Below are 20,019 nucleotides of genomic sequence, written 5' to 3' on the forward strand. Positions count from 1 at the left end.
GAGAGGCCATTCCTAGCACGGCCCCGCCAGGGGCAGCTAACACTGCAGGTGTGCCTATGCAGGCATCGGCCCAGGGATAGGCGGGGTAGCTACCAATCTTTAGAGAGCCACTTATGTATGTGGAGCTGTGCTTTGCACGTTACTTTGTAGAACTTACACAATATCCAATATCCCTAACAAGCCGATGTTATTAGTCCCATCTTATAGATGGAGAAACTGAGGCTTAGAAGCATAAAGTAATTGACTCAAGGTCATGCAGACAATGAAAAGGACAGAGGCTGAGTTGAATTCAGATCTAAGCCCAGTTATTGGGCTAACTAATGAACCACAAAGCCCCTCTGGGAGTTAGCAGTATGAAGCTGAAGTCTGAACAAGTAAGGCTTGGCGGCGGGAGCAAGGTTGGATGAAGGTCAGGTGCACTGCCTATCCTTGGCTTCTTTGAAAGAGTCCCTGTGGCTTGAACTGAGGGTAACAACTGGCATTTTTGCCAACAGGCCAGGTAACTCAGGGGGCAGCTTGTTTAAAAGGCTGCATCTGGCAAGGTGAGGGTGGCCTTTTCAGAGGGAATTTTCATTTCATACTTAATTTTATCCTAACTCTTCTGAAATGGTCTCAGGAAACGACTACCCCAAGGTGGACACTCTTAGGAAAGGATCCCCTTTGCATCACCCCCAAAGAAAGCTCCGAGGTACGCACTTGGCACTGGTGTGGCACATCCCATTGCAGTCGTCTTTTGTGATCTCTGAGAAAGAGAACCAATTGCTGGGTCAGTCCTTTCATACTAAACCTACCTCAAGAACTTTCTTTGAGTACTTGGTGGTAAGAAAAGATTGAATTCCTCAGAAGTAATGATATGCATCATGTGAACCATGTAAAACTCTGTGACCTCGTAAATCCTTTCTTTGCATGGGCTGCCAGGAAGCTCACAGCCAAACTGGAAGGTCAAATATACCGATGGAGTTGTCCACTGTGTGCCAGGCTCTGTGCCACACAGCAAAATCAGGGAGAGTAAAACAGTCTCTTCCCTCAGGGTCTGGATGTTGATGCATGTTCCTCACTGGGGCCTGATTTTTTACTTTCATTTATATTTCTTATGTTCCTTATTCTTTCTAGTTTTTCATCATTTTATTACGGAGTGATATAAACAAGCAAAACCTAATTATAACTAATATTAAACTTTTTTTTCTTTTGCATATGCAAAAATAATACAGGGCCAGGCAGGCACACAGCAGGTTCCTATTATCTATTAGCTCAATTCATTCCTAAATTTCCTGGAATAGCATAGGCTCTTGCCCTTGGATGCCCAGCTAACAGATATTTCCCAGCAGGGGAGGATCCAGAAAGAAATCATTAGAGATGAAGAAAGAGTATCCTTTGGGAAAGATGCTCGTGTTAAGAGCCTTTGGGATAATATCTCATTAGAGCTGGCCGAGTCACATGGAAAGTCCGGAAAGAGAGACTTGACCGTCAAAGCGGTCTGTTTTGTGTCAGAGGGAACAGTGAGAGGCTCCAGCGGGCTGGAATGGATGCAATGCGATTTTGTGCCTTTATGTATGCTCTTCCTTAAGCCTGGAAATCCCTTCCCTCTCCATTCTCTATCGACTGAAATCTCTATCGACTCCGTTCTCTGTCGACTGAAACTCAATCATCTTTTAGGTCCTCCTCTCTGAAATGAGCTCTAAACCTTTGAGCCAACTTCAGTGAGTAGGTAATGGCGACAGGCTGGGCTCTTTTGAGCAAGATGTGACGCCCCTGTCTGGCCTCAGTGATGTCTACCATGAGCTTGGGAGGCGGGTGTTTGCCCCAAATAGGGGGGTTCTCTTCCTCACTCTAGCCTAGAGGCTCTTTCCTCTGTGCTCTCGTACCACTAGTTTTTGAACACTATTGAACATTTATTTCCACTTCTAGGCTGGAAGCTCCTTGTGCAGGGTGTGCACGGAGACCAGCCTGGAAAACTGGGGGAGGGCCGACTGGTGAAGAGCCTTGCACTCCACCCTGCTAAGCTGTTTCTCTTGCAGGCAATGAATTTTCTCCTGGAGGCAATGAAGAACCATAGCAGGTTGTCAGGTCCTGGGGAGGCGGTGGGACATACGGTCTTACCTATGGTTACAGGCTGAATGTTTGTGTCCTCTTTCCCCCCCAAATCCATAGGCTGAAACCTAATCTCCAGTGTGATGGTATTGGGGCTGGGCCTTTGGAGATGGTCAGGCCATAAAGGCAGAGTGCTCATGAATGGGATTGGTGCCTTTATAAAAGAGATCCCAGAGAGCACCCTGGCCTCTTCTGCCGTGTGAGGATGCGAGACGTCGGCAGTCTGCAGCCCAGAAGAGGACTCTCACCAGAACCAGACAGTGCTGGCACCTGCTCTCAGACTTCCAGCATCCAGAACTGTGAGAGAGAAATTTCTGTTGCTTCTAAGCCATCTCGTCTGCAGGATTTGTTACAGCAGCCCAAGCTAGGACATCTGTGTTTTGGAAAGTTCTCTCCAGCAGCAATGTGGAGGATGCAGTTGAGAAAGGCGGGACAGGGGGCAGAGGGACAGATCACAAGTCTCTTGCCGAGGGCTGAGCAGCAGGAGGGGAGGTGGAGGTGAGAGTAAGGTAGACATGCTAGTGAGGGAGTGGGGGAGCCGGAGTGGAAGGCGTGAAGGCCAAGCCTATGGTTCCTAGGTTGGGTAAGCAGGTGGGGGCAGGCTGGGTCTTTCTTCCCGGTAAGGAAAGCAGGAAGAGTGAGCCTGGAGGGGCATCCTTGGAGCACATTAAGAAACACCGGTGTAGGGGCGCCCGGGTGGTACAGTTCGTTAAGAGTCTGACTCTTGGTTTCGGCTCAGGTCATGATCTCAGGGTCCTTGGGGTGAGCCCTGTGTTGGGCTCTGTGCTTAGTGGGGAGTCCGCTTAAGTTTTTCTCTCCCTCTCCTTCTGCCCTTTCTGCCCTGCGTGCTCTCTCTCTCTCTCAAATAAATAAATCTTAAAGAAAAAAAGAAACATCAGTGCCGTGGGGGGGGGGGGTTGGGGGAAATGGGTCTGTTCAGATCCTGTTAGTGGGAAATTAAATGGATATATTCTCTGAAGGACAGCTTGGCAGTAAATAGCAAACCCTTCCCCCAAAGTGCCAACCTCTGACTCAGAAATCCTATCTCTAGAAATATTAGTGAATGAATTAGTTAGACAAATGCGAAAGATGTATATATGAGACATTCATTGCAGCATTATGATGACAATAGAAAATTGGTTTTAGAGAGTGTGGTATAGTCATATAATGGAATATTATATGAAAATTAAAAATGATATTTACCGATATTCATTCACATGGAAATATGTCCATGACATATTGTAAAGTGAAAAAGTAGGCTATAACACTATGCAGAGCGCAGTCTCAGGCACATACACCTAGAAAAAGGTTGGAAGGCTAACGTAAAATATTAATGATAGTTTGTTCCTGCTGTGGGAATGCATTTTTTATTTTTCTCTTTCTGCTTTTCTTTTCTTTTTTAAAAGATTTATTATTTGTTTGAGGGAGAGAGAGAGAGAGAGTGAGCATGAGCAGGGGGAGGGGCAGAGAGGGAGAGGAAGAGAATCTCAAGCAGACTCCTCGCTGCTGGTGAGGGCCAAGTGGTGAAGGGCTCGATCTCACGACCCTGAGATCATGACCTGAGCCGAAATCAGGAGTCGGATGCTCAACCGACTGAGCCACCCAGGCGCCCCTGCTTTTCTTTATTTTGTGGCAACTTTTTGTGGCAAGTAGGAGCTACTCTGATTGCCAAAGGAGGTAATAAAGGTGTCATTTCTTTTTTCTTTTTAACGATTTTATTTATTGAGAGATGAGAGTGAGGGAGAGGGAGACAACAAGCGGTGGGGGGTAGAGGGAGAGGGAGAGACAGACTCCCTACTGAGCAGGGAGCCCGACATGGGCCTTCATCCCAGAACCCCGAGATCATGACCTGAGCCGAAGGCAGACTTTTTTTTTTTTTGGTCTTTAAATATTTTATTTATTTATTTATTTGACAGAGAGAGACACAGCGAGAGAGGGAACACAAGCAGGGGGAGCAGGAGAGGGAGAAGCACGCTTCCCACTGAGCAGGGAGCCCGATGTGGGGCTCGATCCCAGGACCCTGGGATCATGATCTGAGCTGAAGGCAGACGCTTAATGACTGAGCCACTCAGGTGTCCCAGGGCAGATGCTTAATAGACTGAGCCACCCAGGTGCCCCCTACAGGTGTCTTTCTATTTTAGGAAGACAGAAATGTAGCTGCTGGGAAGCGAGGCTAAGAACACATCATAAGGACTGAGGGGCTTGCCCTTACCAGTGTCGCATCTCACTCCTCGCCAGCCAAGGTCGCAGTTGCAGGAACCGTCGCCTGAGGGTCCTTGGTTGCATCTCCCATGAACACAGGAACACACTAAGTGGAAAAGTGCCCATAAATTGTTAGCCCTCTGACCTGTGTTCCGGAACTCATTATCATTTACTATGAAGAGGCACTTCACATGAAGGGCACTTCATTCTCCCACCTGGTTCCAGAGCACCATTGTCCTCGATGGAGGGCTGGATTCACAGGAAGGGCAGGGGGCACAGGAGAAGAGTCGAGTCGGGTCATGATTTGACAGAGACCACAGTTGTGGGACAGTGTAGCACTGTGGCTTGGTGACCGAAGCAGGGTGAGAGTGTCCTCAGCTAAGCTCAGCGGAGGACTCAGGGTCGTGTGCGACGCCCTGGTACGGAAGCATGTTTGTTCCCTAAGGTCTGTCCACTAGGTTTGTATAAACCCGGGATGGCACTGCCTTCTTTAACAACATAGAAAAGCCGATTCCTTTGTTACGCAGCAGTGCCGTGGGCCTCTGAGAACTGGTTAAAAGCCTTGGATGCCTTCCCCCAGGGAAAAGCATTCAGGTTTGGGACTTCGCTAGACTCCATGAAGGTCATCTATGGATCACAGGTTAGGAAGTCCCGCACAAGTGGAAGCAGAAGATGCTTCCAAATGACAGAAAGAGTCAGCTCTACAGTTGCAACTATGTATTATATGCTCCAATTGTAATGATTCAATTATATATTGGTTTTGTCTGGCTTGGAAAGCTGATGACAAAGCAGTGATAGTCAGGTCCAATTTATGGTTTTTAGTGCACGGTAGGAAAAAAAAATGTCTTGTTTTCTCATCATGGATTAGGAAATTCCTCCCATGTGCCCTCCTTGGGCACAAGGTCAGAAAATGCAAACAGATGATGATTTTTGTGAAAACAGCTTAAAGCATGTGGCTTACTGGGAAGGTGAATTAATAATCGTCAGGTAAAGGACTGCATGATTCAAGAGCAAGTCTTTGGAGCCAAGCAAGATATGCATTCAAACCTCAGTTCTGTTTCCCACCAGGTGTGACCTTAAGGGAAGTCATTCGGCTCTGCCTTAATATACTCGTCTGTAAAATGGGTACATAATGTTCCTGTGTGGATTAAACCAGATACTGTGCACAAACGGGCATTTCAAACCAGCAAGCAATGTCCAAACCTGAGAGGCTAACCATGAGGAGGATCAGTGTGCACAGGCAAACACAGAAACCTGGTTGGCTGGGGAGGGTCAAGGAACAGGTCCAGTTAGTGATTGAAAATGTTTGGAAAACACTGTTCTATGCAAATTACACAACACAGACATTCTCACAATTCACATGATAACAGAGGTGGGGTTCCAGCCTGGCCCAAGAGCTAGGGCGGAGATGGCCACCCCCCCTACTTTCCCCAGTGGGTGGGGAGGTCATGCTGGGTGGGGAGGGAGGAGGGTTCACACCTTGGTCACAGTGGGCGCCGTACTTGCCCTCGGCGCAGGTCTCACAGGCTGTGCCTGCGAAGCCCTCTCCACACTCACACACACCCGTGCCGTTCACTCCGTCCAAGCAGATCCCATTTCCGAAGCAGACGTTCCCGGCTTTCCCAGGGCAGGGCTGGCACTGGGGACCAAAGAAGCCCGCACAGCATCCTCTCGTCTGAAACCGAGGGACAAGGCTGGGCTGGGACGAGGCCCCACCTCCATCTCCGTGGGTTCTGTCCCCGTTGAGGTCTGGAAATCCTGCTGGTGGGGCGGGCTGTGCGCCTGGAGGGCGCCAGGGGCAGGATGCAGTGGGGAGGCAGGAAAGAGGGAAAGGAAAAAGGCAAGCGAGAGACTAGGATGAAGACCATCAGGAAAGGAGGCAGCAGGAACAGAGTAAAGAATAATGCAGGTGATGCCACTGGGGACCCCGGCCCCTTCCTGGTGTGTTACTCATCCCCATGCTGCTAAGCCAGGAGAGGCCTTTGCAGGGAAAGCCTCGAACATTTTAGAAGCGAGTCTCTTGTAGTTTAGGGAAGCCCTACAGGCTGTGCACTTGGCCTGGGCCTGCCTTTTTTCTTCTTCTTTTTTAAAAAAGTTTTAATTAAATTTTTAATTTTAATTCCAGTATAGTTCACATACAATATATTAGTTGCAGGTATACAATATAGTGATTCAGCAATTCTATATATTATTCATTGCTCATCATGATAAGTGCACTCCTTAATCCCCATCACTGATGCTTTTATTCTTTTTTTAAAAAAAAGATTTGTTTATTTATTTGAGAGAGTGAGAGAGAGAGAGAAATTGAGAGCACGGGGCGCCCGCATGCGTGAGTGCATGGGCGGGGAGGAGCCCAGGGGGAGGGAGAAGCAAACTCCCCAGGAGCAGGGAGCTGGATCCCAGGATCCCCAATCATGACCTGGGCTGAAGGCAGAAGCTTAACCCACTGAGCCACCCAGGTGCCCCAGATGGCTCTATTCTTGAGGGCACTAACACACACATGTCTACATCACTCAGTGCTCAGCACAATAAGTGCAGACACCATCTGTCACCATACAACGTTACTACTCGATTACTGACTATATTCCCTAGCCCGCACTTTTCATCTCTGTCTTATTTTATAACTGGAAGTTTGTACCTCATAATCCCTACCACCTATTTCACTCATCTCCCCTCCTCCCCGCCGACCTCCCCTCTGGCAACCACCAGTTTGTTCTCTGTGTTTAAGAGTCTGTTTTTTTTTTTTTGTTTGTTTTTTTGGTTTGTTTCTTTGTTCCTTTGTTTTGTTTTTAGGTTCCACATATAGAATTATTGAATCACTGTGTTGTACACGTGAAACGAATATACCATCGTATGTTAATTATACTTCAGTAAAAAATAAATGGATGAGCATGGCTGTGTTCCAATAAAACATTTCTGGATACTGGAAAACAAGACCCCAAAACCCCACAGACTCTTCTGCAGCCCCAAGCTCTGCAGCTTAAGGGCCAAACCATCTTGTTTCTGTGGGACAGGCAGAGGCTATGGCTAGTCTTCTGGGGAAGAGGCAGGACAGGAAGTTATAAAGAATGTTCCCGCAGATTCCAAAGCAGCCGTGCAGACGTGCTTAGCTCTGGGGTCCTGTTTTCTAAACAAGCAGGTGCACGTCTCTTTCCTTAGGAAGCTGGCTGTCTCCGTCCCTGTTGTGACAACGAGGAAGTCTTCCTAGGCTCCCAGTCTTTCAGTTTCCTCACCATGCAACTGAATATTGCAGCTTTTCCCCGTTTCCTGACTTCCTGCTGTCCTGAGTTTTCCTGCTACCACTGCTACCTTGCATGACGATGACAATGACAATGAGGATGATGATGAGGAGGAGGAGAGGCAGAAGGAATAGATGTGAAGGCATCTGAAAAGTGTGACATATGATAAAACTGCCCCACGCTGCTGCAGGAAGTGGAAGGGCGATTCAGTCGTTATACTCACAATGACGGTTTTCACACATTTTGCCCGGCATCCAATGAACAGGGTTCGCTTGCCCATGAAATAAATGGTATAGATACATCTCCTTATCTCTTCACCCTATGAAATAGAAATGATTATATCAGCTTTCGGGTGAGGGAAAAGTTCCAATCTCTAAGGGCAAGTAGGTGGGTGACATATTGCTGTTTCTCCCACTGAAATGTTCTGGAAAGGGAGGGGGTTGGCTTCTTGGAGTTGCTTTGTAGGGGAAGAAGACACAAAAACACAATGTTGGTTGCCAGAACCGAACAGGTGGCAAAATCCAAATTATTATACCTTAAGGTGGTACTCCGTAAAAAGAACTTTTGTCTAGAAAACTAACTCAAGTTTGGAAGAATTGTAGATAAAATTATCCTGTAATAACAAGATTAAACTCTAGTGAGAGAATCAGCATTGGTATCATCAGAAGTTCTTATTCACGTGCTTTGAGAGGTGCATAAGCATCTATTTTTTTGTAATGATTGGAACATTATCGGAAGTAGCTTTTGCAATAAATAGCTACAAGAAACATTGGTAATTAATTCAAAGACATGTTTACTTCTCCCAAGTTTGCCATCTGTTTCTTAGAGAGAGTTGTAAGTTCAACTATAAAAGGAAATCAGGCAGGTGAAACTCATCCAGATTGGATGTGGTTTTGGTTATGGAGTCTGCCCTTCTCTGATAAGATTTCTTGCTCTTGTCCTCAACTGGCTTCCAGGACTGAAAGATGTAGAAAGTGAAAAATGCCTTCCTGTATTGTGTATCAACTGATGTGAATCCCAGCTTCTATTTATGTATTAATTAAATTATGCTTTGGTCCAAAAAAAGATTCAAGACTTTAGAAAGATGCACATGTGATGGTAAGATTAAATTAAAACCAAGTACAGGAATTGAGGGCAGTGAAAATGAGGTATGCTTGAAGTTCATTTTCTTTCTTTCATTTTTTTGAGGTTCATTTTCTAATTTGGACCTCCTGGAATCTGGAAACTATTTTATCAAAGCAGACAAAATACTTACTAGTTGTTTAGTTCCAAATGGGCAGACTGGCTGCTGGAGACACTTGCCACATTTTCCCTTGGTAAAACACAGAGAGGCAAAGTGAACATTTCACCATTCTTAATTTTAGTGCAAAGTGAGGCTGCAAGTATTTTACAGACCTTGGAGCTGAAGGTTTTAGGATGTAGAATTGAAACTCAGAAAGATATTAGGGAAGTTCATCTGGTCAACCCTTGGGAGCACCTGGGAGCTGAGGACTCAGCGTGGAGATAATATACACTACTATAAAACAATGAGCGCAACTTAAGAATGATGGAAATTTTTAAATGTGACCCATTCCTAGAACAGGAGGAGGCCGATGTGACTAGTTCTTAACTTGGCCCCCACCAGACAGGATAGTGTGGTCGTTCACGGTTCTGGCTCTGGGGCCAGACTGCCTGGATTTGAACTCTTTGTCTGCCACTTTCTAGTTCTGTGAACCTGGGTACATTACTTAACCTCTTTGTGGCTCATTTTCTCCATCTGTAGAATGGGGGTAGTAATAGTACTTACTTTGTAGGGTGTTGTGAGGACGGATTAATACATGTAACGTGGATTAACCCATATAAAACCATTATAACAATATAAAATATGTGCAGTGCCTGGCACATAATAAGTGCCCCCCAAATGTCAGCAGTTATTACTATTATGGAAAGACCCTACACCATCCCATGGACTGGAGTGAAAACGCTCTGTTACTGAATCCTCTGTTACACCGAAATAATGCAGCTCCCTATTTTCTCTCCCAGTAGACCAGGCTTGGCCAATACCTGCCATAGGTGCACCATAGCCCCCCTCTCTGCGCCTATGTCAGGCGTGGCATGTTTCCCACTGAGGAAGACCATGGCTTGAGGATCCTGCTCAATACAACCCTCCAGGGAAGTTCCCAGGCACCCAAGGTACAATTCATTGCACTGGACTGTGAGCCCACTGAGGGCAGGGATCATGTCTCATTTATCTTTGTAGAGTCAAGTTGATTCTGCTTCTTCATACATCAGAGATGCTCACTCAATGTGTTTTTGAACCAAATTGAGATGTCCCGATAGATGACCTTTACGCTTAAAAAATTTATAAAAAACGAAACAAACAGGTGCATCATCGGCCTTGGATATAACTTACTTGTACAATAGTAGTGTCGTTATTATCACATCTATTCTTCTGAATTTCCAGAACTTTCCCCAAGCCATGGATCACTCCCTTGTCAGTGGCCGCATTGGTGTAGTTTACCGGGGCCTCATTTACGTAGAGCTGTAAACAAGAGGGTTGAATGTGAGTTTGACTGTAGTGATTTCAAGGGAAATAGCAACGATAGGGATTAGAGCCTCTCACTATCCCAACAGTCTCAGAGATATTCCAGTATTCACCTGGAAGGTAGCACTCTGTAGTGGAAAGAGCTCTTGGGGAGGAGAGTCTAAGTAACAGTCCTGCATCTGGCACCATCTTGTTGTGTGACCTTGGGCCGGTTGCTTTTCCTCTCTGAATCTCAATTTCCTCTTTTGTAAAAGAAGAGGCTGTTCTAGATCATCTCTAAGGTTTCTTTCCACCCCTCACATTAGTTGGTTTATGACTGCTTGAAGAATTCTGAATTATGATTGTTATGTGAGTCCCATCAGCAAAATGGCTCCATGGGGTGTGCTCCCCTGTGCTGTGGACTGGGGGTCCTGGAGGTTTGAATGCCTTCCAAAACCAAGGCATGGAGAAGGAAACTCAATGGCCTTTCAGCACATCTCTATGGTCAGTTTGTAAGCAACCCTTAGAAAGGCCAAGCAACAGGTATTTAAGAATAAAAATAACTAGCATTTTTTAAGTGTTTTTGTTTGTGAAAAGCGTTCCACCAGATAGTATCATTTCCCAGTGTGTGGCAAGTGCTCAGAGGTTCTGCATTATATGCTGCTAACTCAAATTCAACTCTGAGTTGCAATTTGTTTTGTTTTGATTTTTTTAGGGAAGGCTACTTTAATGATTGAGTAATACAAAACAAGTGAATCCATTCATCCATTCATTAATATAACTAATATAATTGGGAACAAATAGTTCTTTAAAAAATTAGGGAGAGAGGGGCGCCTGGGTGGCTCAGTCGTTAAATGTGTGCCTTCGGCTCAGGTCATGATCCCAGGGTCCTGGGATCGAGCCCCACATCGGGCTCCCTGCTCCGCGGGAAGCCTGCTTCTCCCTCTCCCACTCCCGCTGCTTCTGTTCCCTCTCTCGCTGTGTCTCTCTCTGTCAAATAAATAAAATCTTTTTTTTTAAAGATTTTATTTATTTATTTGAGAGAGAGAGAGAATGAGAGATAGAGAGCACGAGAGGGAAGAGGGTCAGAGGGAGAAGCAGGCTCCCTGCTGAGCAGGGAGCCCGATGCAGGACTCGATCCAGGGACTCCAGGATCATGACCTGAGCCGAAGGCAGTCGTTCAACCAACTGAGCCACCCAGGCGCCCAATAAATAAAATCTTAAAAAAAAATAAAAAAATAAATTAGAGAGAGAGAGAGAGTGTGTGTGTGTGTGTAGGTGTGAGTTGGGAGAAGGGGGAATCTTTATTGTACTAAGAAAATGTTAAGTTTGTATCCAAAAAGGGTTTAAAAATGATTAATAACATCCCCAAACTCCCCACAACAGCAATATTAAAATGACTCTTTTAAGTGCTGAAATTTGAACTCCCATGGAATGTTAAAATCCCTTATGATTTACTTGGGAGTCAGGTGAATTTCCATTGGGTGTTGAGATAAATCATGGCTGAGCTCCACAGAGGTCTTCTAGCGTCTGTGTAGATTTGGAAAACTAGCAGGGAACCTTACAGGTGCTGTCAAATGGTGGTTGCAGCACAAACTTCCAGAATTCTGAGATACTGAGCTATTTCAAAAATATCAAACTGACATAACTTCTGATGCTATAATACTGTTGATTTGACATTAAAAAAAGTCTGAATCATTTTCTTTGTGAGATGTACCCAGAGAATTATGGGCTGCATTAAAATTTTTATTTGAACACAAGTTTACTGGGTTAGAGAGCTTTTTCGTAAAACTCCGTTGTCCTAAGAGAAAGTAAATGGGTTATGGATAAAAGCAAAATCTCGACTGTGAGGTAGAACTGTTTATTGTGAGTTAAAAGCCACTAGTGTAAAATTGCTCTAGATCAAAGAATTTCCAAACAAATGGAAAATAAACAGGACAGAGTTGAAATTGATTCAACTAACTGCATTAGAAAATTCATCCGTATGTGATGAAGTAAGAAATGATATGGATAAAACAAAAAAAAAATCTAAGTTCTTTACCAATAAAAAGTTGCCTTACCAGGAAAAATAAGAAAATATATTTAAAAGGATCTCCTCAAAGTTATTCCATAACAGGTGGGATTATTCACAGGAGTGGGAGGAAAATATTTGGAAGTAAAGAAGTTAGGCTCTTATTTTACCCAAGCAGGTTGAAACAAAATGTCCACAAAGCCTCACTTGTGGTTCCATGATGATACCACAGAGAACACTGTTTCAACATTGCACTTTTTAAAAGGACCAAATAATATTAATGCTAAAAAATGTCAGTGATTAAACTTTCTTCCTCTTAACATGTGCTTAGTTTATCTTAAGCAATAATTTGTTTTTATTAATTTTTCTTATGAGAATTTACATGAGTTACACTGTGAGTTTCTTGTTGAATTTTCATAAAGCAATCTTCTTCCTTGATGTTTGAAATATGTCATTAGAATTATACTTGAAATACTTTACATATTTAGTCTCATCAATTCTTTTTCATGAATTCTGAACACTGAAATATTTAGTGGTTGTGTGAGATAGATATTGGGGTACCGGTGTGGGGGTCAGCTGGTCCTAGGACCTCGGGTCTGTGCAATCAAGCAATCACGACATTATTCACTCGGCTGCTGGATGCCACATGTCACTTGGCCCCGTGGAGTCAGGGCCACACCCTGGGAGTTGGGTTTTGCGGCCAGGTACCCTTCTTAGAGACTGCTTGGGGACTGTCTGTTGGGTTTGTTAGGATACAGTGTCAGAGGGCACTTGTGAGTGCTGGAATTCAAATACCATGATCAGTAAAGCCCACACCCATTATCTGAATGCCGGTAACAGGGAGGGTGAGCTGGGGAGCTTGGCAGTCTCTTTGCTTTTTATGGTGAAAGGCAGACAACTGTCTTTTGTAGATAAGGCTTAGGAAGCACCAGTGAGATTATTCCAACATGGAAGTGATGACAGATGATAGGAGCTAAGACACTCCCTCCTGGGTTTTAAGTAAAAGGGTCGCACCTGCTCATCGTGGAGAAAGAAGCCGAGGAGGTAGGAAAAGCCCAGCATGGTCTCCCGGTGCATGCCGTGGTGCAGGTCATTCTTTAAGAGTTTCTCCTCCAAGACCACGTGATACCTGAGTACGTCCTCCCCCTGGGCAGCACACAGAAGTGAAAGTCAACCCACAGGTCAGCCAAGCCCCAGTCACTGACTGGGCTGCCCCCAGCATGCCCAGCACTATGGGAATTACCAGAGCAATAGCTTGTTGAACTGTAAGGTCCTGACCGAGGCATCAGGACGCAGTAGATATTAAATACTAAATCTGAGACACATCACCTCCCACATGGCCAGTCTTCCACGTGGAATGGTCCACAACTCCTGATAGGACCCTAAAACCCGGACTGAGGGCATGAAGCTTAAGGGAGGGTTTCAAAGATGATTTCTTTCAAGAGAAGTGTTATGAAGAGAGAGTCCCCACACCCCAGCCTGCCTTTCACCCCAGGGACCACAAGAGGAGATTTGACGGGATGTTTTGAAGAACGAGATTGGTGGCAGATACGGTGCCCTGTGGGACTGGGGTCATACTCAGGCCTGAGCAATCTCACTCCACGGATGGCTGGCAGGTTGATCCACTGGGAGGGCAGAGGTGTGTCCCTGCACTGAGACAGGCCACCATTCACAGTGCCGGCTTGGGACAGGAAAGGACATGTGTCCTGTGGGCCAGAGGTGTGGCAAGGTTGCAGAGAACCGGGGCCTTAGGTTCTATCTTAGATAGCGGCCTAGCGGGACAGAGAGGCTTCCCCAGGGGAGAAGCTGGAGGTGGGTTCTGGATGCTTAGGGCCGAGGAGGAGATTGATGACTATAGGGCTAGGGCGCATGCACTCAGGTCAAGAGGACAGCAGTCAGAGACCACAGTGGTGCGTGGGGTCTCTAATGAACCACCAAAGCATCGGGGAGGCAGGAAAAGAATATTTTCCACTGAACAGGTTCACAGGGACTGGGGCAGGGCAGGGGAGACAGGATGAAAGTGATTTCTGACCCCTCCCAGGAGCCTTGCTTGTTTCTCATGTCCGTTACAAAAGTGTAGGACACTGTCCCTGCCTTTATGGACTTTATAAGCTCCTTGGTGAGCTAAGGCCTGCTCACTTGAAAGGACAACTCATCACACCATATAGATGCTGAAGGGCATGCAGATGGTCTGAACTCGGAGACAAGAGAGATTTTCTATTGGCTCGGGTGGTGAGCCAGCTTCCCTGAGGAGGCCAGACTGGACTTGAAGAATGGATGGGGCGATTCTGGAGGTAGTGAAGGCAGAAGGGCAGGCTTTCTGATTGAGGGGGCAGTGTGTGCATGTACGTGTGTTTGTGTGCATGCACACATGTGCACTTGTGGGTCTCTATGTGTGGGTGGATATGAACAAAGGCATCCAACACCCCTTTGGCTTATTTAGGGTCTCTGAGACCATCACTCTGGTTAGATCAGGGGGTTTCTGCAGAGAACAGGTGGGCCCAAGGACGGCTTAGAGGACTTCAAGGGTCTGTCCACATTTTATTAGCATCTCTGTCTCAGGCACCTTATTTGAAGATATAAGGGAAAATAGTGTGTTTGCTGTGCAAATACAGCTTCAAACATGTCCTCCCATCGTGGGGGCTGGGAGCAGGGCAACCCCGGCTCCTAAGTGAAAATTCTGGAGCCACCACTGAATAGAAGATGAATGGCGGCGAGTTGACGGAGGCCTTAAATACCTGGGAAGGTGTAGCCTGAACTCAGTCCTGCAAGAAATGGGGATCCACCCAAGGGTTTTAAGGCATGGAGTGGCATGACTGGAGCTTTGTATTCTTTGACAAAATCCTTTGACAAATTCGGACTGTCTAGCCCCCGATGTTAGGACTGTCTAGCCCCCGATGTTAGGACTGTCTAGCCCCCGATGTTAGGACTGTCTAGCCCCAGATGTTAGGACTGTCTAGCCCCCGATGTTAGGGCTGTCTAGCCCCAGATGTTAGGACTGTCTAGCCCCAGATGTTAGGACTGTCTAGCCCCCGATGTTAGGACTGTCTAGCCCCAGATGTTAGGACTGTCTAGCCCCCGATGTTAGGACTGTCTAGCCCCAGATGTTAGGACTGTCTAGCCCCAGATGTCAGGACTGTCTAGCCCCCGATGTTAGGAATCAGGGAGGACAGAAGTGGGGAGCAGAGGAGAAAGACAGAGATGACCCACTCCCTCCTCATCCCCGCCGCTGGCATCTCAGGGGACCAGGGAGGCCGGGGCGGAGAAGGAGGGTGACCAGGAGGATACTCCCAGCTTCCTGGGACACCTGCCTCCTTGTGTAGGGGCCTGACTGTGTGCTCCCAGGGGTGTGAATGAAACACACGGGCGGAGAAAGTCTCCGCGCAAGTTTACCTTAAGTGTCCGGACACGAACAAGGAAGCTCTGATGAGAGAGTAGAATGGTCCCTGATTGATGGATTGAAAAACGTTGAGTTTGAATGTTCAGAAATAATTTTCCTGGTTATTGTTCCCAATACCTACTAGAGTTGTGACTTTCTTCTCCCGGATGTAATTCTCAATGGCCTCGTTGTTTGGAGCAAACACTGTGTAAGCGTCCGCTGCCTCGATCGCACCGGCCAGGTTATACTGCTGTGGGGGCAAGAGACAAAAACGCGTGAGGGATTCCCCTGTGCAGGTGCAGGTACCCCGAGCCAGCAGGTCGTGCAGCGAACGTGGTACTTACAATGATGTAGCCCCGGAAGATGGAATAGTCGGGCATCTGGTCTAGCCGGGTGAGCAGGTTTGGCAAGGAGACAGATAGGCTTCTTTGGGGAACCAGAACCTAGGAAAGGAAGTCCCCAGATTCTGTTAGCCTGTGTCCATAGGACTTGCTGCCCTCCGGTAGGTAGGCTCATGTCACATGACCAGATGCGATGATAAGGACCACTGCTTGTCCACAGAGTGCCTCTGCAAATTTAACAAAGGGCACATTTTCCTCTGACGGTTGGCAACACCAAACGGGGGTGCGTAGCCTGGGGAGTGAAGTGGGCTGGGGGTTAGCCCCACGCCACCCTTGGGACAGGCACGGATATGCAGGGCATGACCAGCACACGTGTTCATGGTGGCCTTAGCAAAGGTGACTACAGTGTCCAAGGGCATGTGTAGGGGGTCCTTAGGGAGCCAGTGCAACCCGGAGGCTAAGCAGAGGACTCGGACCAGTTGGCAGGCATCCAGGAATCTTTTGTGGTCACATCACTTCCTCCTCAATCCAGTTACTTAACCCTGAGGAGCCTTACTCACCTCATTTGTGAAGTGAGGACAGTCGCATCTACTGTCTTAGGGTTGTGGTAAAAATCACACGAGATAATGTGACATGATATATTGTACAGGGCTGGTACCTCCTGCGCTGTCAATCATTCTAGTTACCACTATTACTGTGTACGAGACTAGGTGCCAATGCTGACGAGGGACACAGAGACACAGCCTGCCCCCCCCCCCCACCAAGGATATGCCATCATGTGGGGGTCCGGGACTATACCATGAGGAAGAACTATCAGTACAAGAGGGCACAGGGTGCCGAATGAGTTCTACACCCCTAAATCCCATGGAACTATAGGGGAGGAAGAAAGGAGTAAAACCAGCATTTATTGAGGGAAAGCCTGCTAGGCAGTAGGCACCAAGAGAGAGTGAGAGAGGGTGTGGTTTCGTTCTCCCTGGGGAAGAAAAATGAGGCTCAGAGAGGTTATGTTGCTTGCCTAAGTTCACATAGCTTGCTATGAGCTGGTACCCAGATTCTGTATGCCATCCTTGATGATATGGGCTGCAGGGATCAGGGAAGGCTTCGAGGAGGAGGTGAGACTTGAATTGGCCCCATGATAATAACGACCAGGACAGGAGATGGGTTGAGGGGCCATTGTACTAACAAGGTGTGGCCATCAGAAATGTAAATAAGGAGAGGTAATTTAATGTTTTTTAAAAAGGTTTTTCATAGGTTTTTAGTAGGAAAGCCAGGATTGGAGAAGAAAAATACCCTTGGTAAGTAATGTTCATTTGCATCATAAGAAGTCAGAAATCCAACATAGTTCCCTGCAAGTGATCACTTGCTCAAAAATGTGGTTTTCCTTAATGTTTCTTGGTAATACAAGGGAATTATAAGGTTTTTTTTTTTTTTTTTGCAAAATAATGCACCCAGGCATCTTACAAATAGCTTCTCTTTTCTGCACAGAAATAATTGACATTTTCTGTAAATTTAATCAAATGTGAGTATAGAAGTGGCAAGTGAGGATAATTTTAGTTAAAATGCTATTAGTTAATTGTCTTTTCCAATCTTCTACCTTTCAAAAGTTCACAATATACCCTAAATTCTAACCTTAATTTTCAATGAGAATCCTAATATAGTAACCTAAAATTATAGGATAGCTTAAAACCCCATTTCCCGCTACACCTTTTTTTTTTTAAAGATTTTATTTATTTATTTGAGAGAGCGAGAATGAGAGAGAGAGCACATGAGAGGGGGGAGGGTCAGAGGGAGAAGCAGACTCCCTGCTGAGCAGGGAGCCCGATGCGGGACTCGATCCTGGGACTCCAGGATCATGACCTGAGCCGAAGGCAGTCGCTTAACCAACTGAGCCACCCAGGCGCCCTCACTTTTTTTTTTTTTTTCTATTTCATACCTTTGAATACTGTTGCATTGTGTCTTAGAAGAAAATGAAAATTTCAGAATACTTTTTCTGACCTTTTGCATTTTTTCCCTAGGGCTTCCTTATCCTATCTTTTTAGGGTGCAATAATGCAGAAAGGGGAGAGGAAAAATAATACATAACCACTTGCCTCTCTTCCAGCTCTTGATTAAGATGTTCACATAAATCAGAAATATAATATATGTGGGCCACACTTGCCGAATATAGACTGAGTAAGTTAACAAATGAGTCTGACTGGATGTATAGAACCTCTAAGCAGTTTTAACTCATGGAGCACAACACAGGTACTCTTCCGTTATAGGTAGGTATTTCCACTACCCCCTCGACCCCCAACCCCCACCCCCACCTGCCCCACCAAAGATATGTGCAGGAGAACAAATAAATGAAATCAGAAGAGATGCTGTACTTGTGGAAGGTTGCAAGCGTGTACCTTGTTGATGATGTGTATCAGACCATTCGTGGCTGCATTATCACCGTCAACTACAGATGCCCCTTCGATCGTGATATTCTGTAGATGCAAACCACAGTGGGGAGGTGAGTCTCCATAGGGTAGGAGATTCAGGGATTGAAACTATTTCTGGGTTTTATACTTCTCAAGCAGTAGTGACTTTCACACTTCTGACCATGACCCGAAGTTAGAAGTATCTTTAAATTGTGATACACTAGGCATCACACACACACACACACACACACAATCAAAATGAAGTGATACTTTACTATTTGGGAGGCCCCTGAACACCGAGTCTATTCTTTTCTACTTCATTCACAGAGTGCTGGTTGAGGCTCACCAAAGTAATCCTGCAGTCTGAAAAGTCCTGTAGACAGTATTGTGGATTGCATTTGTCCTCGGTATTCATATGTTGGAGTCCTAACCCCCCATACCTCAGAATGGGACCTTATTTGGAAATAGGGTCTTTACAGAGGTAATCACGTTACAATGAGATCATTGCAGTCAGCCCTATTCCAACATGGCTGGTGTTCTTATAAGAGGAGGAAATGGGACACAGAGCGCGGTATGGGGAGAACACTGTGTGAGGGTGAAGAAGGTCATCTACAAGCCAAGGAGAGAGCCTGGAACAGCCCCTTTCAATAGCCCTCAGGAGCCAACCTTGCTCACCCCTTGATCTTGGACCTCTGGCCTCTAGAATGTGAGACAAAATTTTCTGTTGTTTGGACCACTCACTTTGTGGTACCTTGTTATAACAGCCCTAGCAAACTCATATGGACAGTACCTGACTTTCCTGATCAGAATCCAGCTACTTTGCAAAATATTAATTACCCAACCTACACACTCACCAGCCACCAACCAACTACAATACAGCTTGGCTCCACTCTCTCTACTTTCCTTTCTTCTCCCCACCCCTACCCTTCATTTGAAATCCCTCCTGGGACCCTCGGTGCAGAAGGGGACTTGAGTCTCACCCTGACAGCTCCCAAGTCACATCACCAGAGGCCCTGGAGAAAAAATTCCTGGCCACCTTGCACATCTCTTTTGGTTAAAGGGAGATATTTATACCAGACCCAGGAACTCATTAAAAATGTGTCTTTGGTGGTTAACTCCTCCAGGTCAATGGTCCCATTGATTTGTCTCTGACTGCATAGAACCCAGGATAAGGCTGCCCAGGGTGGGTGTTCAGTTCATGCTTGCTAAGAGAATCAGTGATCTAGAACACTGACAGAACATAACCCCATTGTCTGATATAGGTATGTAATGTACTAGAATTAGACCAACAATATGGAAAGAATCCATGGAACTGCATGCAACTCTTTTCTGCTTTCTGCAAAGAATGATCTGATGAGGCACATACGTTCAGGTAGTACTAGGCATAGACCCTTTTCACAGTGCTTGCACTGATGAGTAGGAAGGTAAAAATGTTTAAGAGCAGTAATTCCAAAACATTTTTGACAGTCCACTGATGTAGCAGTTCTCACTTTCCAGTAAAATCTTCATTTTCATCTTGTGCAATTCATAGCAAGAGCTTTCAAACACTGGCCTATGCAGCAAGGCAGCCAAACTTCCCAATGCAAGACTGACTCCAAGTCCGGACACACGGCGGCAAGTGCCAGAAGCTGAGCTTCCACGGGGTTGCAGCTCTTCCTTGTGCGCTGCCCTGACTCCAGCACTTAGTGCCTGGCGCATCGTAGGTGCTCAGTAAAGATTGGTTGACTGACTCTAACTTGACATAAAATTTTAGTAACCTATAATGACTCATTAGTAGGTCACCAGGAACCCGTTTTTAGCTCAGCATATACAAATCGCCATAGTTGTGAAACTGGGCAACCTTTACCCAGAA

General features: G+C 46.0%; 1 protein-coding gene across 14 annotated transcripts in view; it reads right to left on the bottom strand.

Moving 5' to 3' along the window:
• STAB2 (stabilin 2) overlaps positions 1–20,019 on the bottom strand; it is a 147,214-nt gene that overhangs the window by 49,361 nt on the left and 77,834 nt on the right. For 12 of the 14 annotated variants that reach the window (XR_003519900.1, XR_003519902.2, XR_003519901.1 and 9 more), the window contains 10 exons: positions 18,156–18,233; positions 15,770–15,868; positions 15,568–15,675; positions 13,061–13,192; positions 9,925–10,053; positions 8,788–8,844; positions 7,756–7,851; positions 5,773–5,968; positions 4,304–4,399; positions 697–742 (listed from right to left, as the gene is read on the bottom strand). Coding sequence is in view for 11 of the 14 variants with exons in the window: in XM_027593936.1 (XP_027449737.1) it covers positions 697–742; positions 4,304–4,399; positions 5,773–5,968; positions 7,756–7,851; positions 8,788–8,844; positions 9,925–10,053; positions 13,061–13,192; positions 15,568–15,675; positions 15,770–15,868; positions 18,156–18,233 (1,037 nt within the window). In the remaining 3 variants the exon portion in view is untranslated. The remainder of the gene's footprint in view (positions 1–696; positions 743–4,303; positions 4,400–5,772; positions 5,969–7,755; positions 7,852–8,787; positions 8,845–9,924; positions 10,054–13,060; positions 13,193–15,567; positions 15,676–15,769; positions 15,869–18,155; positions 18,234–20,019) is intronic. The other 2 variants (XM_027593931.1, XM_027593934.1) reach the window with 2 other exon arrangements.

This window comes from Zalophus californianus, chromosome 9, assembly GCF_009762305.2.
Source record: "Zalophus californianus isolate mZalCal1 chromosome 9, mZalCal1.pri.v2, whole genome shotgun sequence".
NCBI classification, from domain to species: domain Eukaryota; kingdom Metazoa; phylum Chordata; class Mammalia; order Carnivora; family Otariidae; genus Zalophus; species Zalophus californianus.